This window comes from Zootoca vivipara, chromosome 12 (genome assembly GCF_963506605.1).
Source record: "Zootoca vivipara chromosome 12, rZooViv1.1, whole genome shotgun sequence".
NCBI classification, from domain to species: Eukaryota; Metazoa; Chordata; class Lepidosauria; order Squamata; family Lacertidae; genus Zootoca; species Zootoca vivipara.
Window position 1 is genome coordinate 53829464 of NC_083287.1, and position 23408 is coordinate 53852871.

Consider the following 23408-nt stretch of genomic DNA (forward strand, 5'->3'; position numbering starts at 1 on the left):
TTATTTCTCAGGCAGCTATGTAGTGGCTACAGTTTAAAATATGGTGGGCCTTGATTGGCCCAGCCATACCCCCAAGCTGCAACTGCAAAACACCCCCCCCATACAAAATCACCATGCCTCAGAGCACAAAGCAGTGGTGGAGAAGATGTGACCCACCAGATGTTGCTGGAGCTCAGCTCCCAACATCCCTGACCATTAGCTATGCTGCCTTGGGACTGGTGTTGTGTGAGCATTCCACATTGCTGCCGGAGGGCCACAGATCCCCCATCCCTGCCACAGAGGAGAGCTTCAATTGTGGGTGGAGGATCTTGTGCAGGATTAAATGCAACAGCCCAGTTTCTTTGCCCACCGGAATTCCCCCCTGCAGCTTCTAAGAGGCCCTTTCGTAGACCAGGACGGAGCCCCCCCCCCCCCGGAGCTTTGTAGTTAAGGATTTTTGCACCTGGGGTGGTTGCATTTGAGTCTTCGTTTGTGTTGTTGCCAGATAGGTGCAGACAGACTGGAGTTCAAGGTGCTGAAAGCAGGGCCAGAGGGGCTGAGGAATTTCAAAGAGCAAAGTATGTGTAGCTCGGCCAAACCATCACATGATAATAGATCACAAACACGGGTCGAGTGCAAGTTATACTCACTCACACACACACACACATCGGAAGAGAGTATAAATGGGATTTAGTTCCATGTAATATAGGATTGGGGGTGGCTTGTCTCTTGTTTACACGGTCTCTGCACTGCAAGAAAATGCAGCAATGATCTGCTTGCAGAAATCTGTAGTCAGTCCAAAAACAGATTCAAAAACAGATTGAGGATTCCCCGAAAATACATGCAGAGAAGCTGCGAGGGCTGCGATTGCCTCCACAAATGGAGGCAACGAAAGCTTCTGAATCCCAGTTGCTGGAGAAACCTCAGTTCCTGCCTGCAGGCTTCCCATAACTGGCATCTGCTTGGCCACTGTGGGAACAGGATGCTAGGCTAGGTGGGACATCGGCCTGATCCAGAAGCCTCTTCTTATGTTTCCTTATGCTTACTTATGGCTGGGATAGTCTCTGGAACCAGAGAGTGAAGTACTTGGAAAATGAGGCTTCTGTGACCTGTGTTCCTTATTGCTCCCCGTTCCCCCCCGCAAAAATATATATACCAGAAGCTGCAGATACAGGAGCGGTGCTAGGGCTTTTTGCGCCCTAGACAAAAACTCTTTCTGGCGCCCCCCGGGCGCATGCGTCATGACGCACGCACGCACATGCCCCTGCATCCCTTCCATTGGCGGGAGGAGCGTGGGCCAAGGGGGGAGCTCGGCGCCCTCCCTCCTGTGGAGGGGACGCTTTGATTTTCTCAGCGGCGGCAGCAGCGAGTGAGCGGCGGCGGAAGCAGAAGCAGCAGCAGCGCCCATAGCTGAAGGCTTCAGCTGCGGGCGCTGCCGCCGCTTGCTCACTGCAGCCAGTGGGGAGCTCACAGCGTCCCCTCCGTGGGCGGGAGGGCGCTGAGCTCCCCTTTTGGCTCGCGCTCCTCCCGCCTGTGGAGGGGACGCTGGGGGCTCCTCGGCAAGTGAGCGGGCGGGCGGCGGCGGTGCGGGGGTATTGCGGGGCAGGCTTGGCAGCGCCCCCTCCATTTGGGCGCCCTAGGCAATGGCCTAGTCCACCTAAATAGACGCACCAGCCCTGTGCAGATATTACACAAGTTAAGGATATGTATGTAAATTGTTTAAGGTGCATGATATACACAGGTGGTAGACTTCAGGGACAGCCCAATCACAATATGGTGCCGCCTTCCCACTAGGAAAGAAGGAGTGTGTGAAGATCTGCATCAGGAACAATGGCAGGGGGAAATAAAAGATCTGATGCTCCTATGGATCCTGCCCCATGAGGCAGTCACCACATCTTCCCTCATGGGTGGCCTGGCCCTGTTAGAATCCCACTTTTGGAGGGCACAGTATTTTAATTAATTAATAATCTAATACTTCACAAATATTCTTTTGGTAATCCTTACAAACAGAATTGGACAGCGTTCTCGAAGCTATGAACATGAGTTTGATCAAACTGTGGGAGGCAGTGGAAGACAGGAGTGCCTGGCGTGCGCTGGTCCATGGGATCACGAAGAGTCGGGCACGGCTAAACGGCTAAACAAGAACAACAGCAGCAAACAGAATCACCCTGGCAGGTCGGCCAGTAGCATACTGCAACTGGCAGGTTGAGGTTGAGGCTCAGCTATCAACAGGGCCGGCTCTAAGGGAAGGCTGGGTGGCGCAGGGTCGCCGGGGGGGGGGGCACGGCGCGGCAGAGCCGTGTGGCAGCCGCGCTGTGCCCGCCCACCAGCCGCGTCGAGAAACGGGGCGGAGGGGGCGCCGGAGCGATCTCCGCACCATGGCGCCAGGGCGCCCGACATGCTTAAGACGGCCCTGGCTATCAAGGTTGTTCTCTAAGACCATCGCCTGAGTCCCTGAGATTATAATTCAGAATCTCTTAGTTTACTGTCTTTGCCGCAGCTCTAAGGAATCACACAGTTTATAGATTAGGTGTATAGCCTCTCAAAACCTCCCCTGTTCCAATCCTGTAGCCTATCTTCACCTATGCTGATCTCTTTTTGTCCAGATAGCAGCACAGACAGCAGTATAGAGTTCTTAGAAAGTGATGTGGAAGAGGGTCCATATCACCCTTTTCTTCAACAGAGAGTCTTTGAGTTGAAGGGAAGATAGAAACCAAAGCCCAGCTACTGGATATAGAAGCAGTTTGGGGAAAGGTGGATAATCCAGCAGGAAACAGAAGGTGGAAAGTTAGTCACTGAGGTCATGCAAGGTCACTCAAGGACCCTTGACCTCCACCAATCAAACTGGATTTTTGCCCACAGCAGATTGCTATATCTTTCATGGGAGGCTTCTTTCTGGGAACATTTCATGGTTTGGGAGTGTCCTAAACACACGCAAAAATTTATGCACCTGAATTATTGTACTTGACTGGACATTAGACATCAATGAGAGTTGTTTTCGCAACATTACAATGCACTCAACTACACATAGCACTCATGGAAATTGCCCTTACACCAGTAATAAAATAAAATAATAATAACAATTATTATTATTATTATTTATTTATACCCCGCCCATCTGGCTGGGCTTCCCCTGCCACTCTGGGCGGCTTCCAACAAACATTAAAATACATCAAATATCACAGATTAAAATCTTCCCTAAACAGGGCTACCTTTAGGTATTTTCTAAATGTCAGGTAGTTGTTTATCTCTCTGACCTCTGATTGGAGGGAGTTCCACAGGGCGGGTGCCACCACCGAGAAGGCCCTCTGCCTGGTTCCCTGTAGCTTTGCTTCTTGCAGAGAGGGAACCGCCAGAAGGCCCTTGGCGCTGGACCTCAGTGTCCGGGCAGAACGATGGGGGTGGAGACGCTCCTTCAGGTATACTGGACTGAGGCCATTTAGGACTTTAAAGGTCAGCACCAACACTTTGAATTGTGCTCAGAAACGTACTGGGAGCCAATGTAGGTTCTAGCTTCACAATGTTCTAGCTTCACAATTACAATCGTTAGTATAGTTCACTGATCCTCATATCCACACTCGTGTGGGTTGTTCAAGCTGTAGAGGATGTTCAGCAAACTTGAATTTTCCCTGATGCATGAAATTGCCTAGACCAAACTTGTCTTTTTTTTTTATTAATATTTTATTGATTTTGCATAGTAAAGAGAACATACATAAAAATACATAACCAATTTTCCACCTACTTCTGTCCACCCTCCACGGTCCCTCTCCTCCCACAAGAGGATCCCCCGAAAAGCGGGCAGTCGACAGTGGTTCATTTTGTGATTGAATTTCTACCCACGCCTCCCTCCCACTCCCGGAACCCCCCTCTGCCACCAAGAGACTCCAGGTTGGCAGGAGAGATGAAAGTGAGTATCCATCCCACCATCTATCCACACTTAATCCCCCCTCAAAAGAAATAAAAACCAAAAACTAGAAAAAGAAAAGAAGAAAAAAAATACAGAAAATAATAATAATTACTAACTAATCATTTTCCATAAACATTGTTTATATGTAGGCTTCCCCGATCTCCCCCCTATCTGATTTTCATTTTAAATCTCATTTAACAGTTTTCTTATCATTTTCCTCATTCTATTTCCAACCTTCCAATCATATATTCATATACCATCCAAAATCTTTATTAACTTCTCTTTTATTCCTCACGCCCTCCCTCCCCCAACCCCCAGGACTCCCCCTGCCACGGAGAGTCCCAGAGGGCAAAAGGAGGCAAGGGGGTGATTCTTTTTCCAATTGGGTCCCTCCCCTCCCTCTGCCCACCCCCCAGCCCTGAAGCCCCCCCTGCCACCAGAAGCTCCCAGCCCGAGGGAGACCAACAAGAGGGGGGAGACACCCAACCATCCCAAATCCTCTTGCCCAAACTAATTTTCTAATGTGCCCAATTACTATTACATCCTAATTTTAACTAACTTAAAAAATTTTCCCTCCCTTGCCACAATTTCCTTCCAAGGACTTCCGTATATTTTAATTCCTTTTTACTTTCCCAATCTTTAATTTATCCTTTATTCTCAATTTTTCCTCCTCCTCCCTCGTTCACGGCTATTCCCTTCCATTCCAGCAATGTCCAGAGTCAACAATCCAGTTTTCAAACCTTCTTATCCATCCTAATACAGAATATATTAGACCAAACTTGTCTGGTTTAGTCAATTTCACCATTCCATTAACTTGCATGAGGCTATGCTTTGCATGTAACTGCACTTAGGAGAGGAGAAAGACAGAAGAGATACCCTGAAGTTGCTGAATTACAACCCCCATAATCCCTGGCTGTTGATCATGCTTGCTGGGGCTGATGGGAGCTGTAGTTCAGCAACATCTGGAATCCTCCACACCTTCACCTTCATTACATTTGTATCATTGCCACACTACCAATGTACTAGAATAGTGTTGTGTTAATGATAGGGGTATGTGTGTGTCTTCTTGTTGCTCCAGAGAACTAATGCAGTCGAGTCCTGAACAACTGGTCACTATTAGGTGCCAATGAAAGCAATGAGATATTTGTTAGGAACTTGGAAGCTACCTTATACCAAGTCAAACCATTGGTTCATCTAGCTCACTATTGTCTACACTGACATGCAGTGGCTCTCCGGGGTTTCAGGGACCATTCTCCCTCAATCCTAGTTGGGGATAGAACCTGTGACCATCGACATTCACAGCAGATGCTCTACCACTGAGCTATGGCACCAAATCATGACTAAGTCCTCTACCCTGTCCTCAGCTCCATTCCATGCTTCGTTCACACTTTGCTGGATTATGCCCAATGTCCATACACAACTTTGGTTTCCAGTTGGCGAAAATGTTCCATAATCGCTTGCATTAAGAACATAAAAGGGTCCCCTGACCATTAGGTCCAGTCGTGACCGACTCTGGGGTTGCGCGCTCATCTCGCATTATTGGCCGAGGGAGCCGGCGTACAGCTTCCAGGTCATGTGGCCAGCATGACAAAGCCGCTTCTGGCAAACCAGAGCAGCACATGAAAATGCCGTTTACCTTCCCGCTGTAGCGGTTCCTATTTATCTACTTGCATTTTGACGTGCTTTGGAACTGCTAGGTTGGCAGGAGCTGGGACCAAGCAACGGGAGCTCACCCCATCACAGGGATTCGAACCGCCGACCTTCTGATCAGCAAGCCCTAGGCTCAGTGGTTTAACCACAGCGCCACCTGGGTCCCTAACATTAAGAACATAAGCCCGCTTAATTAGACTAATGTCCATTCAAGTTCTCCCAGTGACCAGCAGTGGAGTCCCACAAGCAGGATCTGACCACTCTTCCCCCTATGATTCCCAACAACTGTTATTCAGAAGCATTACTGCCCCTGCCAAGGAGGCAGAGCATAGCCATTGTGTCTAGCGACCCTCGAAAGCTTTCTCCTCCATGAATTTGTCCAATCCTCTTTTAAAGCCATCCCAATTGGTGCCCATCACTGCTTCTTGTGGGAGGAAGTTCCATAGTTTAACAATGCACTGCATGAAGATAAGTTCTGAATCTCCCAACATTCAGCTTCTCGGTCATAAATGGTGGGGTGGGTTTGGTCTCCTCGTAGCATTTTTTAATTTTTAATTTTTGTTTCTCTGCTTTGCTTCTTGGAGGGGGCAGGAAGGTCCGCCCACCCCACGTGGCAAACCCCCTTAGGAACACTAGGTCTCAGCAGCGCCAGAATGTGGAGGGAAAACCCACAAATGAATGGCGTAGATCAGTAGCTTGCTCCTTGGCACAGACACCTCTGTGCTGTAACTTAATATGACTTTGTTAGAGCTAAGCTGATATCATAATAGCGATGGAGGTGGCCCACTCTGTCTGCTTGCCAACATCAACTGAAGACAGCTATTAACTGCTTTTCATTCCACACTGGGAGATGATGCCAGCATTTAGCTCCACACTGTCGGAAAAGAGCAACGCACAAAGCCTTCGTTGCAGTCATGCCTTTGCAGTTTCAGTTAGTGAAATGCCTGTCACTCTGATGGGCAGGACTGTGTGACGCAGACACCCCCTGGCATAGGATGCAAGGTGCCCGCTACACGCCACATTCAGAGGCAAATGGCACCCTCTCCCCAAGGGCAAGTTTTGTTCTCACTGCAATGTCCCTGTGTCTGTATGTTTGTATATCTCCATTCTGGGCCCCATCATATGGATGTGGGCTGTTTGTGAGTGCCCTTCCTTTCATTCTACAAATCATCTCACTATTTGTCTGCACTCAGCAGCCTTACTGGGTGCCTGTACTTCCATCAAAGAACATTACTAAATAACTCCTACCCTGGGGCTTTTCCAGATTAGGCAGGCAGGGAGGCTGCAGAGAGCTGCCGATTTTTTTTTTTACAGGAGGAATGGAGAACCTGTGGCCTCCAGACATCGCTGGACCACAGTTCTGATCATCTCCCACCATTAACCATGCTGGTTGGGCAGGTTGACCGAACATACACATTGGGAAGGACCGTAGCTCAGTGGTAGAACATCTGACTTGCATGCAGAAGGTCCCAAGTTCAACCCCCAGCATCTCCAGGTAGCACTTGGAGGTATCCTGAAGAGCCACTGCCACTCAGTGAAGACAATATTGAGCTATATCAGGCATCCCCAAACTGCGGCCCTCCAGATGTTTTGGCCTACAACTCCCATGATCCCTAGCTAACAGGACCAGTGGTCGGGGAAGATGGGAATTGTAGTCCAAAACATCTGGAGGGCCGAAGTTTGGGGATGCCTGAGCTATGGATCAATAGTCTGAATTATTATAAGGCAGCTTATACTACACACCACCCCCAGTTAGGGTTGCCAGGTCAGGAGCATCCCAGACTCTCAGATTTCAGGGCACAAACATGAGACCTAGGGGCATCTCTGGAGATGGAGGTTAATTGGGAGAGGGGAGGAGAGAACAGAAGAGGACCCTCCCCAAGACAATGGAATAATTTGCTGAAGCTTGCAGGTTGCATGCTTAGCCTTCTTAGTGTTTTTTTTTTTAACTTAAAGACACTCCTGTCCACCTGGAGATTCAATCCCTCCCTCTGCCACCTGGTGGGGGCCAGGCAAATTTGGAAGCTTCAGGTCAGCTCCAGATGTCTGGCAACCCTACTCCCATAGCTGCCAAGTTTCCCGTTTTTCGCGGGAAACCCCCGTATTTTGTTACCGTTTCCCGCTGTTATCCTGAATTGATTATATCCCGTAAATATCCCGTAAAGCTCCTGCCGGCGGCCATGTCCCAGCTGCCAGCTGTTTGCGCATGTCTGGACCGGGATCAGTGGCAGCGCGGCACCGGAAGTCGCTTCTACGTGGCGGCGGAAGTCGCTTCCACGCATGTCCAGACATGCGCAGAAGTGATTTCTGGTGCCCAGGCAGCCCGGCACGGGCACAGAGGCAGCCTGGCACCGGAAGTCGCTTCTACGCATGTCTGGACAAGCGTAGAAGTGACTTCCGGCGCCGCGCTACCCATGTCTCTGGGCACTGGAAATCGGGCAGCACCAACACCGGAAGTCACTTCTACGCATGTCTGGACATGCATAGAAGTGACTTCCGCCACCACATAGAAGCGACTTCCAGTGCCTCGCCGCCGCTGATCCCAGATTTTTCAGTCTGGGTGTTGGAGGGTGTGCCTACTCCCAATGCGCCTTTTAATGATAAGAGGAACTGAAAACCCTCAAAAGAAATGCTAAAGAAAGGCTTAAGTGCCTGAAAAAGGAGGCCGAAAAATGGAAGCCTCTTTTTTTGGGGGGGGGGAGGAAGCTTTCAACAAAACAGAGGCCAGATTTCTGCAAAGCACAGGCCTAGCTTAAGAAACATCCCAGCGGTGCCTATGGACAGAACGTGGTTGAATGCCATCTTCTCATTCATGTGCCCCGGCACCGGCACACCTGGTGGGAGTGAAAACCTCAGCCATCCAAACACGATGCAGTGTGACTCAGAGAGGATTTCCCCTTTGGGACACGTGCTTGTGAAATGTTTGGTAAACGCTATTATTATTATGGCTCATAAAGTCCTTTTCAGGTCAGCAGGCTTGCTACTCAAACCATGCATTCTAGGAACAGGAACCAATGTAGAGACATCTCCAGCAAAGACGTTGTGTTCTTTCTTTTCCTGGTGATTGCTATTCTCCTAAGGATGCGAGAAGAGCCTTGGTGGGTCAGAGCAGTGGCCCATCTAGTCCAGCAACATGTTCTCCCAGTGACGAACCAGGTGCCCATGTGAAGCAGGGAATGAATGCAAGCACACACACACACACACACGGCCGTCTTAAGCGCCCCTGGCGCCGTGGCGCGCCGGATCTCTCCAGCGCCCTCCCGCCCCGTTCCCCAGCGTGGTGGGCGGGTGGGCGCAGCGTGCAGCTGCGCAGCAGACCGACGGACCAGCCGGCCAGCAGGCAGGCGCAGCTCGCGGCGCCCTCCTCGCGGGCCGGCGCCGTGGTGCCGTGGTGCGCAGCGCATAGGGCCGGCCCTGCACACACACACCCCTGCAGTTTTTTTGTAACTGATACTCAGAAGCATTGCTGCCTCCAATACTGGAGGGAGAACACAGCCATCGCCCTTTACAATGGCATGGCACTTGCTATGATCCCTGCCTAGCCTGGATTTTGTGACAACATTGCAGCTCCCATAAACTTAAAAAGACATTTCCTTCCCTGACTCACATACCTGAGAGCAGAGTGTGGAAGGCTTACGATGAGCTCATGCGTTCCATTCTCCCCGAGGATGTGTTTCCTACTGTAAATTCTTTAGGGCTTTGTCCTATCCAGTTTTAAATAGTTCCAGAAAGAGTGATTCTAACTCCTTCAACTTAATGCATACCTTTGATGGGAATACTTCAAGTAAGGGCTGTTTAACCTCTGGTATCTCCAGGGCAGGCTGGGAAAGACTCCTGTCCTGGGACCCTAGAGAGCCGCTGAGCAAGATAGACCAACATTGACCACACTGAGCAAGATAGTAGTAGTAGTAATAATAATAATAATAATAATAATAATAATAATAATAATAATAATAATAATAATAATAATTTATTATTTATACCCCGCCCATCTGCTTGGGTTTCCCAGCCACTCTGGGTAGCTTCCAACAGAAAAATAAAATAAAATAATTGATTAAACATTAAAAGGCTCCCTAAACAGGGCTGCCTTCAGATGTCCTCTAAAAGTCTGGTAGTTATTTTTCTTTTTGACATCTGGTGGGAGGGTGTTCCACAGGACGGGTGCCACTACAGAGAAGGCCCTCTGCCTGGTTCCCTGTAACTTGGCTTCTCGCAGTGAGGGAACCGCCAGAAGGCCCTTGGCACTGGACCTCAGTGTCTGGGCAGAGCGATGGAGGTGGAGACGCTTCTTCAGGTATACTGGACCGAGGCCATTTACGGCTTTAAAGGTCAGCACCAACACTTTAAATTGTGCTCGGAAACGTACTGGGAGCCAATGCAGGTCTTTCAAGACTGGTGTTATGTGGTCTCGGCGGCCGCTCCCAGTCACCAGTCTAGCTGCCGCATTCTGGATTAGTTGTAATTTCTGGGTCACCTTCAAAGGTAGCCCCACATAGAGCGCATTGCAGTAGTCCAAGCGAGAGATAACTAGAGCATGCACCACTCTGGTGAAACAGTCCGCGGGCAGGTAGGGTCTCAGCCTGCGTACCAGATGGAGCTGATAAACAGCTGCCCTGGATACAGAATTAACCTGCGCCTCCATGGACAGCAGTGAGTCCAAAATGACTCACAAACTGCGGACCTGGTCCTTCAGGGGCACAGTGACCCCATTCAGGACCAGGGAGTCCCCTACATCTGCCCACCTCCTGTCCCCCACAAACAGTACTTCTATCTTGTCAGGATTCAACCTCAATCTGTTAGCCACCATCCAACCTCCAACTGCCTCCAGGCACTCACACAGGACCTTCACCGCCTTCACTGGTTCTGATTTGAAAGAGAGGTAGAGCTGGGTATCATCCGCATACTGATGAACACCCAGCCCAAACCCTCTGATGATCTCTCCCAGCGGCTACATGTAGATGTTAAAAAGCATGGGGGAGAGGACAGAGCCCCGAGGCACCCCACAAGTGAGAGCCCAGGGGTCCGAACACTCACCCCCCACCACCACTTTCTGAACACGGCCCAGGAGGAAGGAGCGGAACCACTGTATGACAGTGCCCCCAGCTCCCAACCCCTCTAGACGGTCCAGAAGGATGTTATGGTCGATGGTGTCAAAAAACATTCTGGTGGTGCAAGGCAGTTCACTATGTTCCTTGAATGGAGAAGGGCCGTAGCTGAGTGGTACTGCAGCTGACTTGCATGCTGATGGTCCTGGGTTCAATCAGTGGCATCTCTAGGTAGGGCTACGAGAGACCCCTAACCTGAAACCATAGAAAACCACTTCCAGTCATCCGGTTCCCTCAAGTCACCTTCATTTGCTCTTCCCCTGGCCCACAATCCGGGTCAAGGTAGAACCAGAGAAGGTTCTTTGCTGTGTCAGATCCTGGCTGCAGAGTTTCCCATGCTACAGTCAAATCTGGAGGCTTTGACAAGAGCCTCCATCACCAATGGACTCAGTGCATGCAGCTCCCACTGCTGGCTCCCTTCAAAAGGCGGTACCCAGTTCAAATTGATAGTTTAGATTACAGTGGAACCTCGGTTTATGAACACCTCGGTTTACGAATTTTCGGTTTACGAACGCCGCGGACCCATCTGGAACGGATTAATTCACTTTCCATTACTTTCAATGGGAAAATTCGCTTCAGTTTATGAATGCTTCAGTTTATTAACAGACTTCCGGAACCAATTACACCCATGCTTTGGGTTAAGTACGCTTCAGGTTGAGTACTCCGTGGACCCGTCTGGAATGGATTAATCCACTTTCCATTACTTTCAATGGGAAAGTTCGCTTCAGTTTATGAACGCTTCAGTTTAAGTACTCCGTGGACCGTCTGGAACAGAATAATCCACTTTCCATTATTTTCAATGGGAAAGTTCGCTTCAGTTTATGAACGCTTCAGTTTAAGTACTCCGTGGACCGTCTGGAACAGAATAATCCACTTTCCATTATTTTCAATGGGAAAGTTCGCTTCAGTTTATGAACGCTTCAGTTTATGAACAGACTTCCGGAACCAATTGTGTTCATAAACCGAGGTACCACTGTAGAATGACTCTGTGCACTGAGAGGAGGAATTCTCTATGAGTTTGTCAAGTTTTCTTTTAAAGCTACCCCAGTTGTTGGCCATCACTTTAGCTTGTGGGAGTGAATTTAATAAATCAACTGCACTATTTAACTATTCCATGCAATAGCCCATCAGCAGGGTTAACAAAATGTCCATGGGGAATGGTTGGCCGCTGTGAGAACAGGATGCTGGACTAGATGGGTCTTTGGCCTGAAGCTACAGGACTCTTCTTATGCTCGCTTTCCCTTCCCTCCATCTTCTTTTGGGGGGGTGGGGGCTTCTCGCAAAATTTGGAAAGAGGAAAGTCCTCAGATTTCCCTTCACAATTTTCACTTTGAGCAAAATCTCTTGACGTAGCAGAGGTGGCTGGTCGCTGGTGAGCTGTTTGAGAAACTTGGCTACCTACTAGAACACTTGCTGACCAATCCTGGAATCCCTCAGAGGAAAAATGTTTGAATCTTTCCAGACAAAATGCTGGGGGCAAACCGCTGAGTGCCATAACAACATCCAGTGTGTTTCTCGGATCTACTGCTGCTGGATGAATCAATATTGGGTACAAAACAGATCTTAATTCTGCACTCAATGCTACTAACCCAGCTGTGCAAAAAAAACAAAAACCACCTGTGCATAGTTGCTTTTGTCCCACTGAGTTTAATGCTAGTCTAAGGCTACTCAAAAGTAACTCCTATTGAGTTCAGTGCAGCTTACTTCAAGGTAAAGGGGGGAGGGGCTAGGCGCAGCCTTAGTCTCTAGGATTTGTGCAAAGGACTAAGTTTTCCACCAGAGTGGAGCTGAGAAGAAGCTTCTCAGAGAATGTATTTCTTGAGAATATTTATGATGTTTGTATTCCTCCCCCCCCCCAAAAAGGGGCCACTTTGTGGTTTTTACTCTGAATAGTCTAAAAACCATGTTTTGGTGACAGAGACCATTCCCCTCCGCTCTCCATGCCAGGAATGAAGCCAGGGTCCTGGGCATTACAGATGGTGCAAAATGATGGCCATGGGATGCCAACATGGTGTCACAGCTGGAAGGGGAACAGAAGAACAGAAGAATAACCTGCTGGATAATGCCAGTGGCCCATCCAATCCAGTATCCTGTTCTCACATTGGCTGAGCAGATGCCCATTGTGGGAAGCCTGCAAACAGGATTTGAGCACAAGAGCCCTCTCCCCTTCTGTGGTTTCCAGCAACTGTGGAGGAAGAGTATAGCGGCTGTTAGACTGGTGACTGGGAGCGGCCGCCAAGACCACGTAATACCGGTCTTGAAAAACCTACATTGGCTCCCAGTACGTTTCCGAGCTCAATTCAAATTGTTGGTGCTGACCTTTGAAGCCCTAAACGGCCTCGGTCCAGTATACCGGAAGGAGCATCTCCACCCCCATCGTTCTGCCCGAACACTGAGCTCCAGCACCAAGGGCCTTCTGGCGGTTCCCTCATTGCAAGAGGCCAAGATGCAGGGAACACCAGGCAGAGGGCCTTCTCGGTAGTGGCACCCGTCCTGTGGAATGCCCTCCCACCAGATGTCAAAGAGAAAAACAACTACCAGACTTTTAGGAGACATCTGAAGGCAGCCCTGTTTAGGGAGGCTTTTAATGTTTAATAGATCATTGTATTTTAATGTCTGTTGGAAGCCGCCCAGAGTGGCTGGGAAAACCCAGGCAGATGGGCGGGTATTATTATCCTGGCTAGTAGCCATTGATAGCCCTCGTCCATGAATTTGTCTAAATCCTCTTCTAAAAGCCATTCAAGTTGGTGGCTGTCACTGCTCCCTCTGAGAGCAAGTTCCATAATTTAACTACTGGTATGTGCTCTGTAAAAAAGTACTTCCTGCTAAACCCTTCGGAGAAGAATGGAAACTGTTGGGACAGTTTCTCCTCCATTTCTGGAGAGAAATGGGGTGAACTGGTCCCCCAAGTTTCCATGCCCACAAAACAGGGTGGAGAGAATTCCGAGAGGCCGTGTGACCTGGGCTCCAACCCAACTCACCAAGGCAGATGTTGCAAACACAGAGCTGAAATGGGTAAAGGGTAAAAGAATCTGGATTAACTAACTGTCCAGGACAGTTTGCCTATTCACACAAACACACACAAAAAATAATAATAATTAAATGTCATTAACTATCCAGAAACTAGTTTACACGGGGAAACAAATTAGGTGTGGGGGTGGCTGCTTAGCAGGCAGGTGATTGCATTTTCCACAACATACACCTCCAGACACCCTTTGCAGTTCAAATCTTGGTCTGATGGACACCAAGAGATTCAAGATTTGATGGCCTTCTCTCTCTCTCTCTCTCTCTCTCTCTCTCTCTCTCTCTCTCTCTCTCTCTCTCTCTCTCTCTCTCTGCTTTTTCTATAAGAGAAAACGTGTTCGTTCTTTAAAAAAAAAACACCCCACAATTTGTTCTTAAAAAAAAAAATTCAAAAGAGGCGTGACTCCGGATGCGTTAATAAAAATAGCACAGGTTTCTAGAGTTACAGGGATTATTATATTATGATTGTGAAATTAAAATGTTTTCGCTTTTTTGCGGGGTGGTGGTGGTGATGGAATGACAGCCTTCGTTTTGCTGGATTTTTCCACTCAGGCCAGTTAAAACAAAACAAAAAAAAACTGTTTGTGGATCTTGCTGCTGAAATCATTTGGATAAGGTTCCTAAATCAAATGGAAATGGCTGGATTTTGGGGAGAGGAGGGTTTGGACAAAGGGTAATAATGAGGGCTGCTAATGAAGGGTGTGACTTTTACAACCGCTTTGAGAGAATACAGAATTGGGGTACGAAAGCGGAGGGTTCCTGGGCTACAGTCCTAGACCCATTCAATTCAATAAGACCTTCTTCTGAGTCGAAATGTTATGATGCTACGTTACTTCTGAACCCAGTGGAAATAAACATGCGTAGGATCAGTCTGGGCGTGAGCAAAGGTTCTCTCTAAAGGGATCCCATCATTTCAATTTTAATTTATAGACTAGCGGCTCACAGTTGATGTCTTCTCACAAGAAGAGTCTGCTGAATCAGGGCCCACCTAGTCCAGCGTCCTCTTCTCACAGTGGCCAGCCAGCTGCTCAGAAGTTGCTGGTTAAATTCTTGAGGTTTACTCCTGTGCAAGTGAACTAAGTGGAACTTATCATGCTTCCCCCCAAAAAGGTCCCCATCACATTCCAAGAGTTTAGAATTCTTCTGAATGTGACATTTCACTGCGGATTCCAAAGGCAGGCACAGTCACATCTAGTGTGTGTTTACTCGAAAGTAAATCCCACCGTATTCATCCATGAGTGTTATTTACTCTCAAGGAAACGTGCATGGCGAGGATTTTGTCCTAACTTGGAAATAAGTCTAGTAGGTTTCAATGGAGTGTAATCCTAAATGGGAGCGTTTGGATCTTAACATTAAAACTGTGCCCTCTAGTCTACTTATCCCCAAACAATCATGTTTAGGAGGATGAGGTGTGAGATAAGCTACCTGAATTTAATATGAGTGGTTACTTTACAAATCTGAGTTCCTTCCGTCCTTTGGTTTTTATTTTCTTTTTGAACAGGGTTTTATTTATTACAGCAGGTCTGAGCCAGTTTTAAAAGCGGCAGACTGTAGTAAAACCGCAGTTGAATGAAATCTACTAGTCTTCTGTCAAAAACAATCGCCAGGTTTCAACACCTAAAGTCTGTTTTCTCACGTGCCCCCAAAAGGATATTGCCTGTTTACTATACACGTGTGAACGTGATAGCACGTGATGAAAGAGAGCCTTTTCCTTCAGTCGGTCTGTAACGGAGTTGTAGAACCTTGGCTACAGTATAGCTTCGATGCCTCCTCCTCAGCTTTCTCGTTCGGATTAACAACATCCACACTTGCCCCAAATAGCAGAGCTTCAAAGTCCCTTTTAGCACATGGTGTGAAAAGACTCTAAAATGTCTGTTTTCGTTGACAATGGGTTTGCATTTGCGACGCACACGATTTTAAACAAGCAAACAAACGTCACGTGTGAAAAAGGTGCAAATGTTCTAAGGGTTCCAGACAGGCTGTAAGCTGGGGCATCTACTTCGCCGGTTTATACCTTGATGGAGAGCTTCGCCACGATACCCCCACCACCCCCATAAATAAAATAAATACAGTGCTTGTTTTGGTGGCATGGCGTGGCAGAGATGCTTAATATAAATTGTTGGCTATATAACCCGTTTTGGACGGCAAGGAGTATAAAATAAACTTTGATTTCAGCATTTCAATCTGATTTTAGTGCCTTTGAGCATGTGTAGAGCGCCTGCTTACTAAACACTGCCATCTCATTTGGAGATTGGGGGCAAAGACAGCGAGTAGCCTATCTTTTCCAGGCTGGTTTGAACTCCCGCCTTAAGGAACAGAAGCTGCAGTTCTGAGCCTATTTATCTGGAATATAAATCCCACTACTGCTGGGATCCGAAATATTTCCTCCTGAATAAATATGGTTAGGATTGCCCCGTAAAGATCACGCTTGCACAGAGGATTCTGGTCTTGACTTGCAAATGCAAGTCTAGCCATGCCTACTCAGAAGTAAGCCCATTGAGTTCAATGACACCTACTCCTAGATAAGTGTGTGTAGGGTCGTAACCTATATTCTTTAGGGCGGGATAGGGGGCGGGTTGAGCGAAAATACAAGGAAGCTGCCCTCTTTTTCCTTGTCGCTTTCCATATTTTTTTTGGGGGGGGGGTATTTATAGGGAAATTGAAGGGGCTTTCTTCGAATTTGAATAAATAAGTAGCTACTTGCTCCCCCTCCACGTTGCTTGCAGCCCAGGTGTGCGAGGTAACCTGTCTTATCAAGGATTTAATATTTACATTTTATTATCTTGTGCCCTCTGTCATACCTGAACTATTTGGGGAATTCTGCCGTCGACGACGCCCGCCTTCTACCCCCCCCGAAAGAAAATGAGAGAGGGAGAGGGAGAGAGAGTGTGTGTATGTTCAGAGCCTTGTACATTATAGGAGTCCAGACAAAACAAACGCGCTTGACAGACACGGTGGCCTTTTCCTCAACCGCGTTCCCTCTTCACACGCCCGCCTTGCTACTTTCTCCCCGCAGCGCGTTCCTTTACGGGTCTACTCAGAAAGCAACTGCCCCATTGATTTCAGTGGCTATAGGATTGCAGCCTTAATCGATCTTATTTTCTAAAAGGACAGATTCTCCCTCCTTCCCCCTGCCCACCCAGTTTCCTATATATTGATTGCATATCGTTCTTTTAAGGAATGGAGAAAAACGAATGTTCTTTCCGAAGAGGAGAGGGAATGTTTGTAAGCGATTTTTAATTTTGGATTTTGGGTCGAAGTCGTATTTGCAATTTGGCGCATATTGCTGATCGTTTAGGCTGCAATCTCATACGCTTGCTGACCCGGGAGCAAGTCCTATTGAATTCAATGGATTTACTTCTGAGTAGACATGCAAAGGATTGCATTGCTAGTAAAGGGAGCCGCTTCTTTCAAATTGCTTTATACGTGCCTCTAACACACACACACACACACACAAAAAAACAATGTATAAAAAGCCCTCAAAATTCTGTAACCACTTTCGGACCTGCTATAAAAGGAGCATTTGTAAGCTGATCCTCATAAACACGGTTACTTGCAAGGAATGGTCTGTTGTTTTCAATGAAAACTGAACGTGCAAGTCAAGTGTGCTTCGGTCTGCCACTGTCCTACACACATATATAGAGTCGCGGAAGCAGTAATTCATTATGTACCTGAGTACTGAATTACTCTCAAGAAACTGTCTTAACTCCCTCTGTTTCCTCGGGTAACCCTAGTTCTCCGCCCCGCATTTTGACATGAAGGCGAGTGGTGAGTACAAACAACATACTCGAGCTTTTTAGGAGATGCCAGTTTTGTCCTTTCCTGCGGATTTTAAAAAGGAAGGTAGGTTTTCTTTTTTAAGTGTGTGCAAGGGGAATTGCGTTTTTGTACACCAGCAGAAGCTCTTCCTTTACATTTCCTCCACAGACTTTTGCTAGGGTATCTGCCTGTTCGGCATAACATAGATAGATCACCCTAACGAAATGAACATCCATTCTTTATATTGTCCTGTGCTTCGGACAGTAGCCGGGCTTAATCTTTTAATGCAGCCGTGCATAGGTGCTGTGCAAAAACCGCCTTCGCCAATGCTCACTCACGCCTGCATATATCTGACACAAGCCATCACTCATGAGATTCAAATCTAATTTAATTTTTTGAAGTGTCCTAAAGGTTATCTCCAGAAGCAGAACACTGAGAAACCAGGAAACCATCATTGTATGTGTAAACCAACTGCCTTTAGACCTTTTACACACTTTTAAGCATTTTAAGAAACGGCACCTGAGCTACAAACAAGCAGGTGGATTTGCGCACAGAGGGCCTTTTTAGACGCAAACTGCCAGCAAGTGGTGAAGCTAACCCCGGACTGCACCACTTGGGCGGTGGGGAGGTTTGCACGCTCGGTGGGCTCCCCCCCCTCTCTCACACACCCTTTTCTAGTACTCCCGAAGACGCTTCTATCCCGAGGTGCTATTTTTTGGCGTGCAAGGAAATTAGCCGGTGGGACGACGGTCGTGCGGGTCCATTCCCCTTCCTCCCCCCGCCGGCCCCACGGCTGCCTAAAGTGTCCCAGTCCGTGAAACCTTATGCCGCTTTATTCTACCGAGTGCAGCAACTGCACCAGTGTGGGGCGTCTGTGTGGGGTTTGTCTGCGGGGCGACTTGACACAAGACTCGGCTCTGCAGCTTGCTAGTCGGTGGTGCTGCGCTCAGGCAATACCTCCGGGGATGGGGGTGGTGGAGGGCTATTAAAATTCCAGGAACGCCCCCAGCCTCTAGTAAGAACTTGCAGCGCTCGGCAAAGGCCTCGATTCCCTCTGCGGTCGCGTGAATGCGCGCCCCGGCGGGCGAAGAGCGCTACCCCGTCCCCCCTCGAAGCCTTCTCTCGGGGTCGCTCCTGCGGCGCTCGGCTCGGGGGCGCACTTCTCGCCCGGTTCAAGCCCGCGAACGACCGCGGTGGCTTCGCCGCCGCCGCCTCCTTCCTCCTTCCCGACTCCCTGGAGTCTGTAATTACCGCCGATCGGGTTGATGTGCCGCAACACGCCCGCGCGCCTAGCTCTCCTCTCTCTCTCTCCCTTAGTCCCTTCACATTTGGCCGCAAAAAGCCCCAAACCCGAGCTCTTAAAGGGGCAGGGCGCAACGTCGCCGGCCTTTCCCAGTTACCTTTCCCAGACTTTTTATCAGAAAAACTGAAGCAGGAGGCCAGATTGGGCGAGCGCTCTGCACTTCGATGGAGGAAGCAAGCGTCTGACAGCCATTCATTTAAGAGTTTTGATGATTTCTCCATTCCGAGGGCAATCCTCCTCCCCACCCCAAACCCTAATCTTTGCCTAACCTTTCTCCGCCACCCCCCAATCAGTTTTCTTCCTGGGTCGCGTTTCTCTTTGCTTCCAGGAATCATTGGGAATGGTTGCGGGACAGGGACCGGGTGGGGTGGGGAGAGAGGGAAAAGAGGCTTTGCCTTCCGGACACCCGCACAAGCCTGAGTCAATTTCGCCTCCCTTCGCGAATCGTTCGAGGCTGGTCAATTTCAAACGCCGCCGCCTACAGTTTCTGTGCAGCCTGGCGCGGCTCCCCCTGACAGAAAGAGAGAAAGGGTGACCCTTTTCCAGGAGTTGAGGACTCCCCAGACCGAAACAGCAAGTCGCACAAGCCTCTCAGCCTTGGAGGAAGAGCCGGATCCGAAAGGCGCCTCGACCCAGGCGCAAAAGAGGGATCGAATAGCCTAAGAACCCAAGTACTGTAGGACCATCTCTGATATACGGAAGGAGAGAGGACGCCGGGTAGTTAGGAATCTAGGTACAGAGTCCCTATCTCTGCACTGAGTGCTTAAAGAATCTTCACTGTCTCAAATCGGAATAGAGGATTTGGGGGGGGGGGGATCCGATGATGCCCTGGCGTCACTGAATCTGCCTGCAGCCACTATAAAGAAGACCCAGGAAAAATCTGTGTATATTTTGGCGATAGGTATCTACAGACACACACCTCTCATTTCTACGGAAAGAGGGAGCGTTGACGCAGGTCCTGGCACCCACATGTTGACAGAATTCCACCCAGGCACAATATTTAGGAATTTCGTTCCAAGTTTCAAGATCCCATGATTGTCGGTTGTCGTTTTTGTTGTTATTTAAGAAGCCGGGGCGGGGAGCCTCCCACCTTACCAAGGAGACGACAAGTCCATCTCTATTGCCACGGGAAAAAAAATATATTGCGCGCTTGTACAATATTTTGCTCGTGCTTTAAAAAAACAACAACCACGTACACATTGTTTTGCACGTCAATATATACATAAATATATATATTCCTCTTGTCGGAGAGGGTTTGCTTTCCTCCTCCTCTCCTTCCACATGACTAGCTTAAAATCACCTTGAAAAACTCGTGTCGACTTGTATCATTATCTGTTTAATTCACTCAGTACCTTTTGTTCTTGGCAGGAGAGGATCAAAGCAAGTTTTTTAAAAAAAACACAACCCAGCAACTCTGATCTCTCTTCTCTCTCTCTCTCTCTCACCCCCTCCCCACCTTTTCAGGGTTTTTTTTTTACTTTACAGTAGGAGAACGGTAGATCAGGGCTAACGCAGTCAAAATAAACATACAGCTTAAATAAATAAAAAGACTTTCGACGGGGGTGGGAGTGCGTTCTTAAAAACCCCTTTTAGGAACCACAATTTCTTTTCCCTCCACATTCAACATATTCGGAAACGGGAGGGATCCAACATCTCTTTGAAAAGGGAGCGCTAGAGGGAGAAAAAGGGGTTCACCCTACCCCCCCAAATAATCAATCAATAAGAAAATCAACTTACCACCAGATGGGATAGCTTGAGAGACCTTGGGTCAACCCACAAAGAAACAGGAAATATCCCAAAAGGGCCATCTCGCCCCCCAAAAGTTGGCAAAAAACCCTTTTAATATCTCCCCCCTCTAAAACCAGCAAAACGTCCAACTTTCTCTTCTTGGATGCAGGGGAGGGGGGCGGAGAAAATACCCCCACCCCCCAGAAAAAATTAAAAACCAACCCAGCCCAAGCAGGTAGCCAGTTCTCTCTCTCTCTCCCTGTATATATCTATCTATGGGTGTATATAGGTATATGGAAATATCTATATAGAAATTATTTCCTTTCTCGTCTTCTCTCTCAAAGAAGACGAAAATAATAAATAAGAAAAATAAATATCGGAGAGGTGGGTTGTTGTTGTTGTTTTTAAGGGGGGCAAAATCCCTCTTCTCGCAGCCAAGAGACACTAAAGGCAAACATTTAGCAGCGGAGAGAGGAGGGAGAAGAAGAAAAAAAGTTTGGAGCAGGCTTGCTTGAGAGAGAGAGAGACCCAATCAGCACTTATCGCCAAAGGGGAAATTGCCCGGGCTTCTCCTGCTCCTTCTGCGCCGTGCGTCAATCCAGCAAGCCAGGCGAAGGAATGAGCTAATTGCGAAGAGATAGTGTTTTAATACTCATTAAGGACATGTTGGCCCACCAGCCCCTGGAGGGGTGGGGGGGGGAGGATGGGAAGTAGAGAGGGGGGTTGGTTTAAGAAAGCCGGGGGGGAGAAGAAAAGGGGAAAGGAAGATTTAGGGGGTTTAAATAGACAGGGGGGACCCCTGTGGCTCAGGGTAGCTATAACAACCTGTCCGGACTTCACTCCTTGGGTAGAAGGAGCCACTAAAATGCTTTAAAAGAAGAAGAAGAAGAGGAGGGGGGGGAATCCACCTATAAAATATGGGGGAAAGTAGGATTGGGTCGTTATAAAGACCCGAGTCGCCGATCTTTTCCTTGCATGTGGGAGCGGATGTGCTTATCACTCCCCCGAAATAAATTAAATTAAATTAAATTAAAATATGTGTTTTATCGCTCCCACACACCAGCATTAGGCTCCCTGCTCAATGTTAAAAGTCGCTTTCCCGCTCTATTAATAATCATTTTCAAAGGACTTTCCCTCCTCCGCCCCCCCACCCCCACCCCGGCAAAGCCAACCCTCTTGTTTTACATTTCAACAAAATCGGAGGAATTCGGGAACTTTCAGCCAAGGCGAGACATCCATTGAGGAACCGGTGTGAGATGAGGTGGGGGGGGGGGTCTTTCTTTCTCTCCCCACCCCCACCAAGGGAAGAACGTTCCAGTCACCGCTCAAAAACGATCTCTGCTTTTACCCGACTAAATCATCGCTAGGTTGGCGTTTGGATGCAATGCTTTTTTTATTTTATTATGTGCGAGGGAAAGGAAATACTCGCGCCCAACAGCGTTATTCCCAAGCAGCCGGCTTAAAGTGTTTATGTATGTGAGAGAGCGAGCGGCACGACCTCGTTGAGGCGGAGTACAGGGGTCCCCGAAACGCAACTCCTTGCTTTCAAAGGCTCCTTTTCGGGTTTACTTCCAAGACAGAACTTGGAGGCGACCCTCTGCCCTCTTACTCTGGAGTAAGCCCCTTTAAAAAAACACCAGGGAGTTACTTTTGAGCTGCGCGCGTGGTTAGCATCGGGACGGTTAAGCGGAGCAGGACCGAATCCGTTGCGCTCCGAATTCTTAGCTGTACCGGGCAGTGAAGTTGGTGCGGCAGATTGCTTCAGTGTCGAGGGATGGAGAGACTATTTCCTTGTGGCACCCGGGGCGGGGGAGAGACACTTCTCATCCACAAGACATTCAAGTTGAGGAATTTGGATTTAAACCGGTTTCATCCGGATGAATCCTCAGGAGCCCACATTCCAGACCAAGAGAGACCCATTTGCCTGGGAGGAAGTCTCCTGTTTTCTACCACACTTTAATTTCCATATCCTCTAGTTCGGCGGGGCGCTTAAATCGCTGCCTAGCTGAACTCTGAACAGATCACCACACATAAGAATTGGGATCGCCCTTGCAGCATTAAGGGAGGTGGAGTGGAATCTTACTCCGTGATCCAGAACTCAATTAAGCCGGGCGCGGGCTAAATTGAAGTACGTACAGTAGTTCCTCGGAGGTAAGTCCTCACTGTGAGTTCAGCGGCGCTTCCTCCCAGCTCCAGGAAACATGGGGAGCAGGATCGCAGCCTTGCTTCGGCTTACCTTTGTGAGGCTGCATTCTTACAATTACTCGAAAGTAATCCCCCTTGAGTTCAAATGGACTACCTTCTGAGGAGGCGTGTATAGGAGTCATAGGAGTGCACTCTTGGAGAATTTGGTTTACACGTGTTGTATTAAACGTCTGGAACTAACGCCCATAAGGCAAACTGAGAGACAGAGAGAGGGAGGGGGATAGTTTCACAGTACAAATTCAGAGGATCGAGTGCATGTAGCCGTGGCCGTTTGGGAGAATAAAGGGTGGATCTCTTCCGCCTCCCCCACCAGCAGCGATCCTTCCCAAATCTCCTCGGTTCCTGCAAGCACCAGCGTCCGTTACCCCACAGAGGAAGAAAGACCCGCTAGAAAAAGAAGTCTACCCACCCAAGCGTGCTAAAAGCAACCCCCAACCACCCCAGTTAAAACCCACCAGATCCTCTGTTTGTTTGCTATTTGCTGGGCGTTAGACAAAGAGGTGGAGACGGCGGTGTGTTTTTGACAGATTTCGGCCTCAAAGGAGACCCTCCTTGCCACTCCCTATCGCCCCAGACTTTTGGGGGGTGGAACTTTTAAGAGCCTGGGTTTCTGTACGTTTACTTGGAAGTAAGACCCAGTCCATCCGGTGGGATTACTCGCTCACATCCTCCATGCCTTGAAAGACGTACCAGAAATTCCACCTCATCTTAATATTGACATTAAAATTCAATTTTTTAATCATTAAAA

The 23408-nt window shown here is 48.5% G+C and overlaps 1 protein-coding gene across 1 annotated transcript in view; it reads right to left on the reverse strand.

Moving 5' to 3' along the window:
- The window catches only part of WNT3A (Wnt family member 3A), a 112325-nt gene extending 91323 nt beyond the window's left edge, over window positions 1–21002 (reverse strand). Inside the window, exon 1 of the mRNA XM_035130022.2 lies at window positions 20465–21002. Coding sequence (XP_034985913.2) covers window positions 20465–20535 — 71 coding nt within the window. The 5' untranslated portion in view covers window positions 20536–21002. The remainder of the gene's footprint in view (window positions 1–20464) is intronic.
- Between the last annotated feature and the right edge of the window lie 2406 nt (window positions 21003–23408).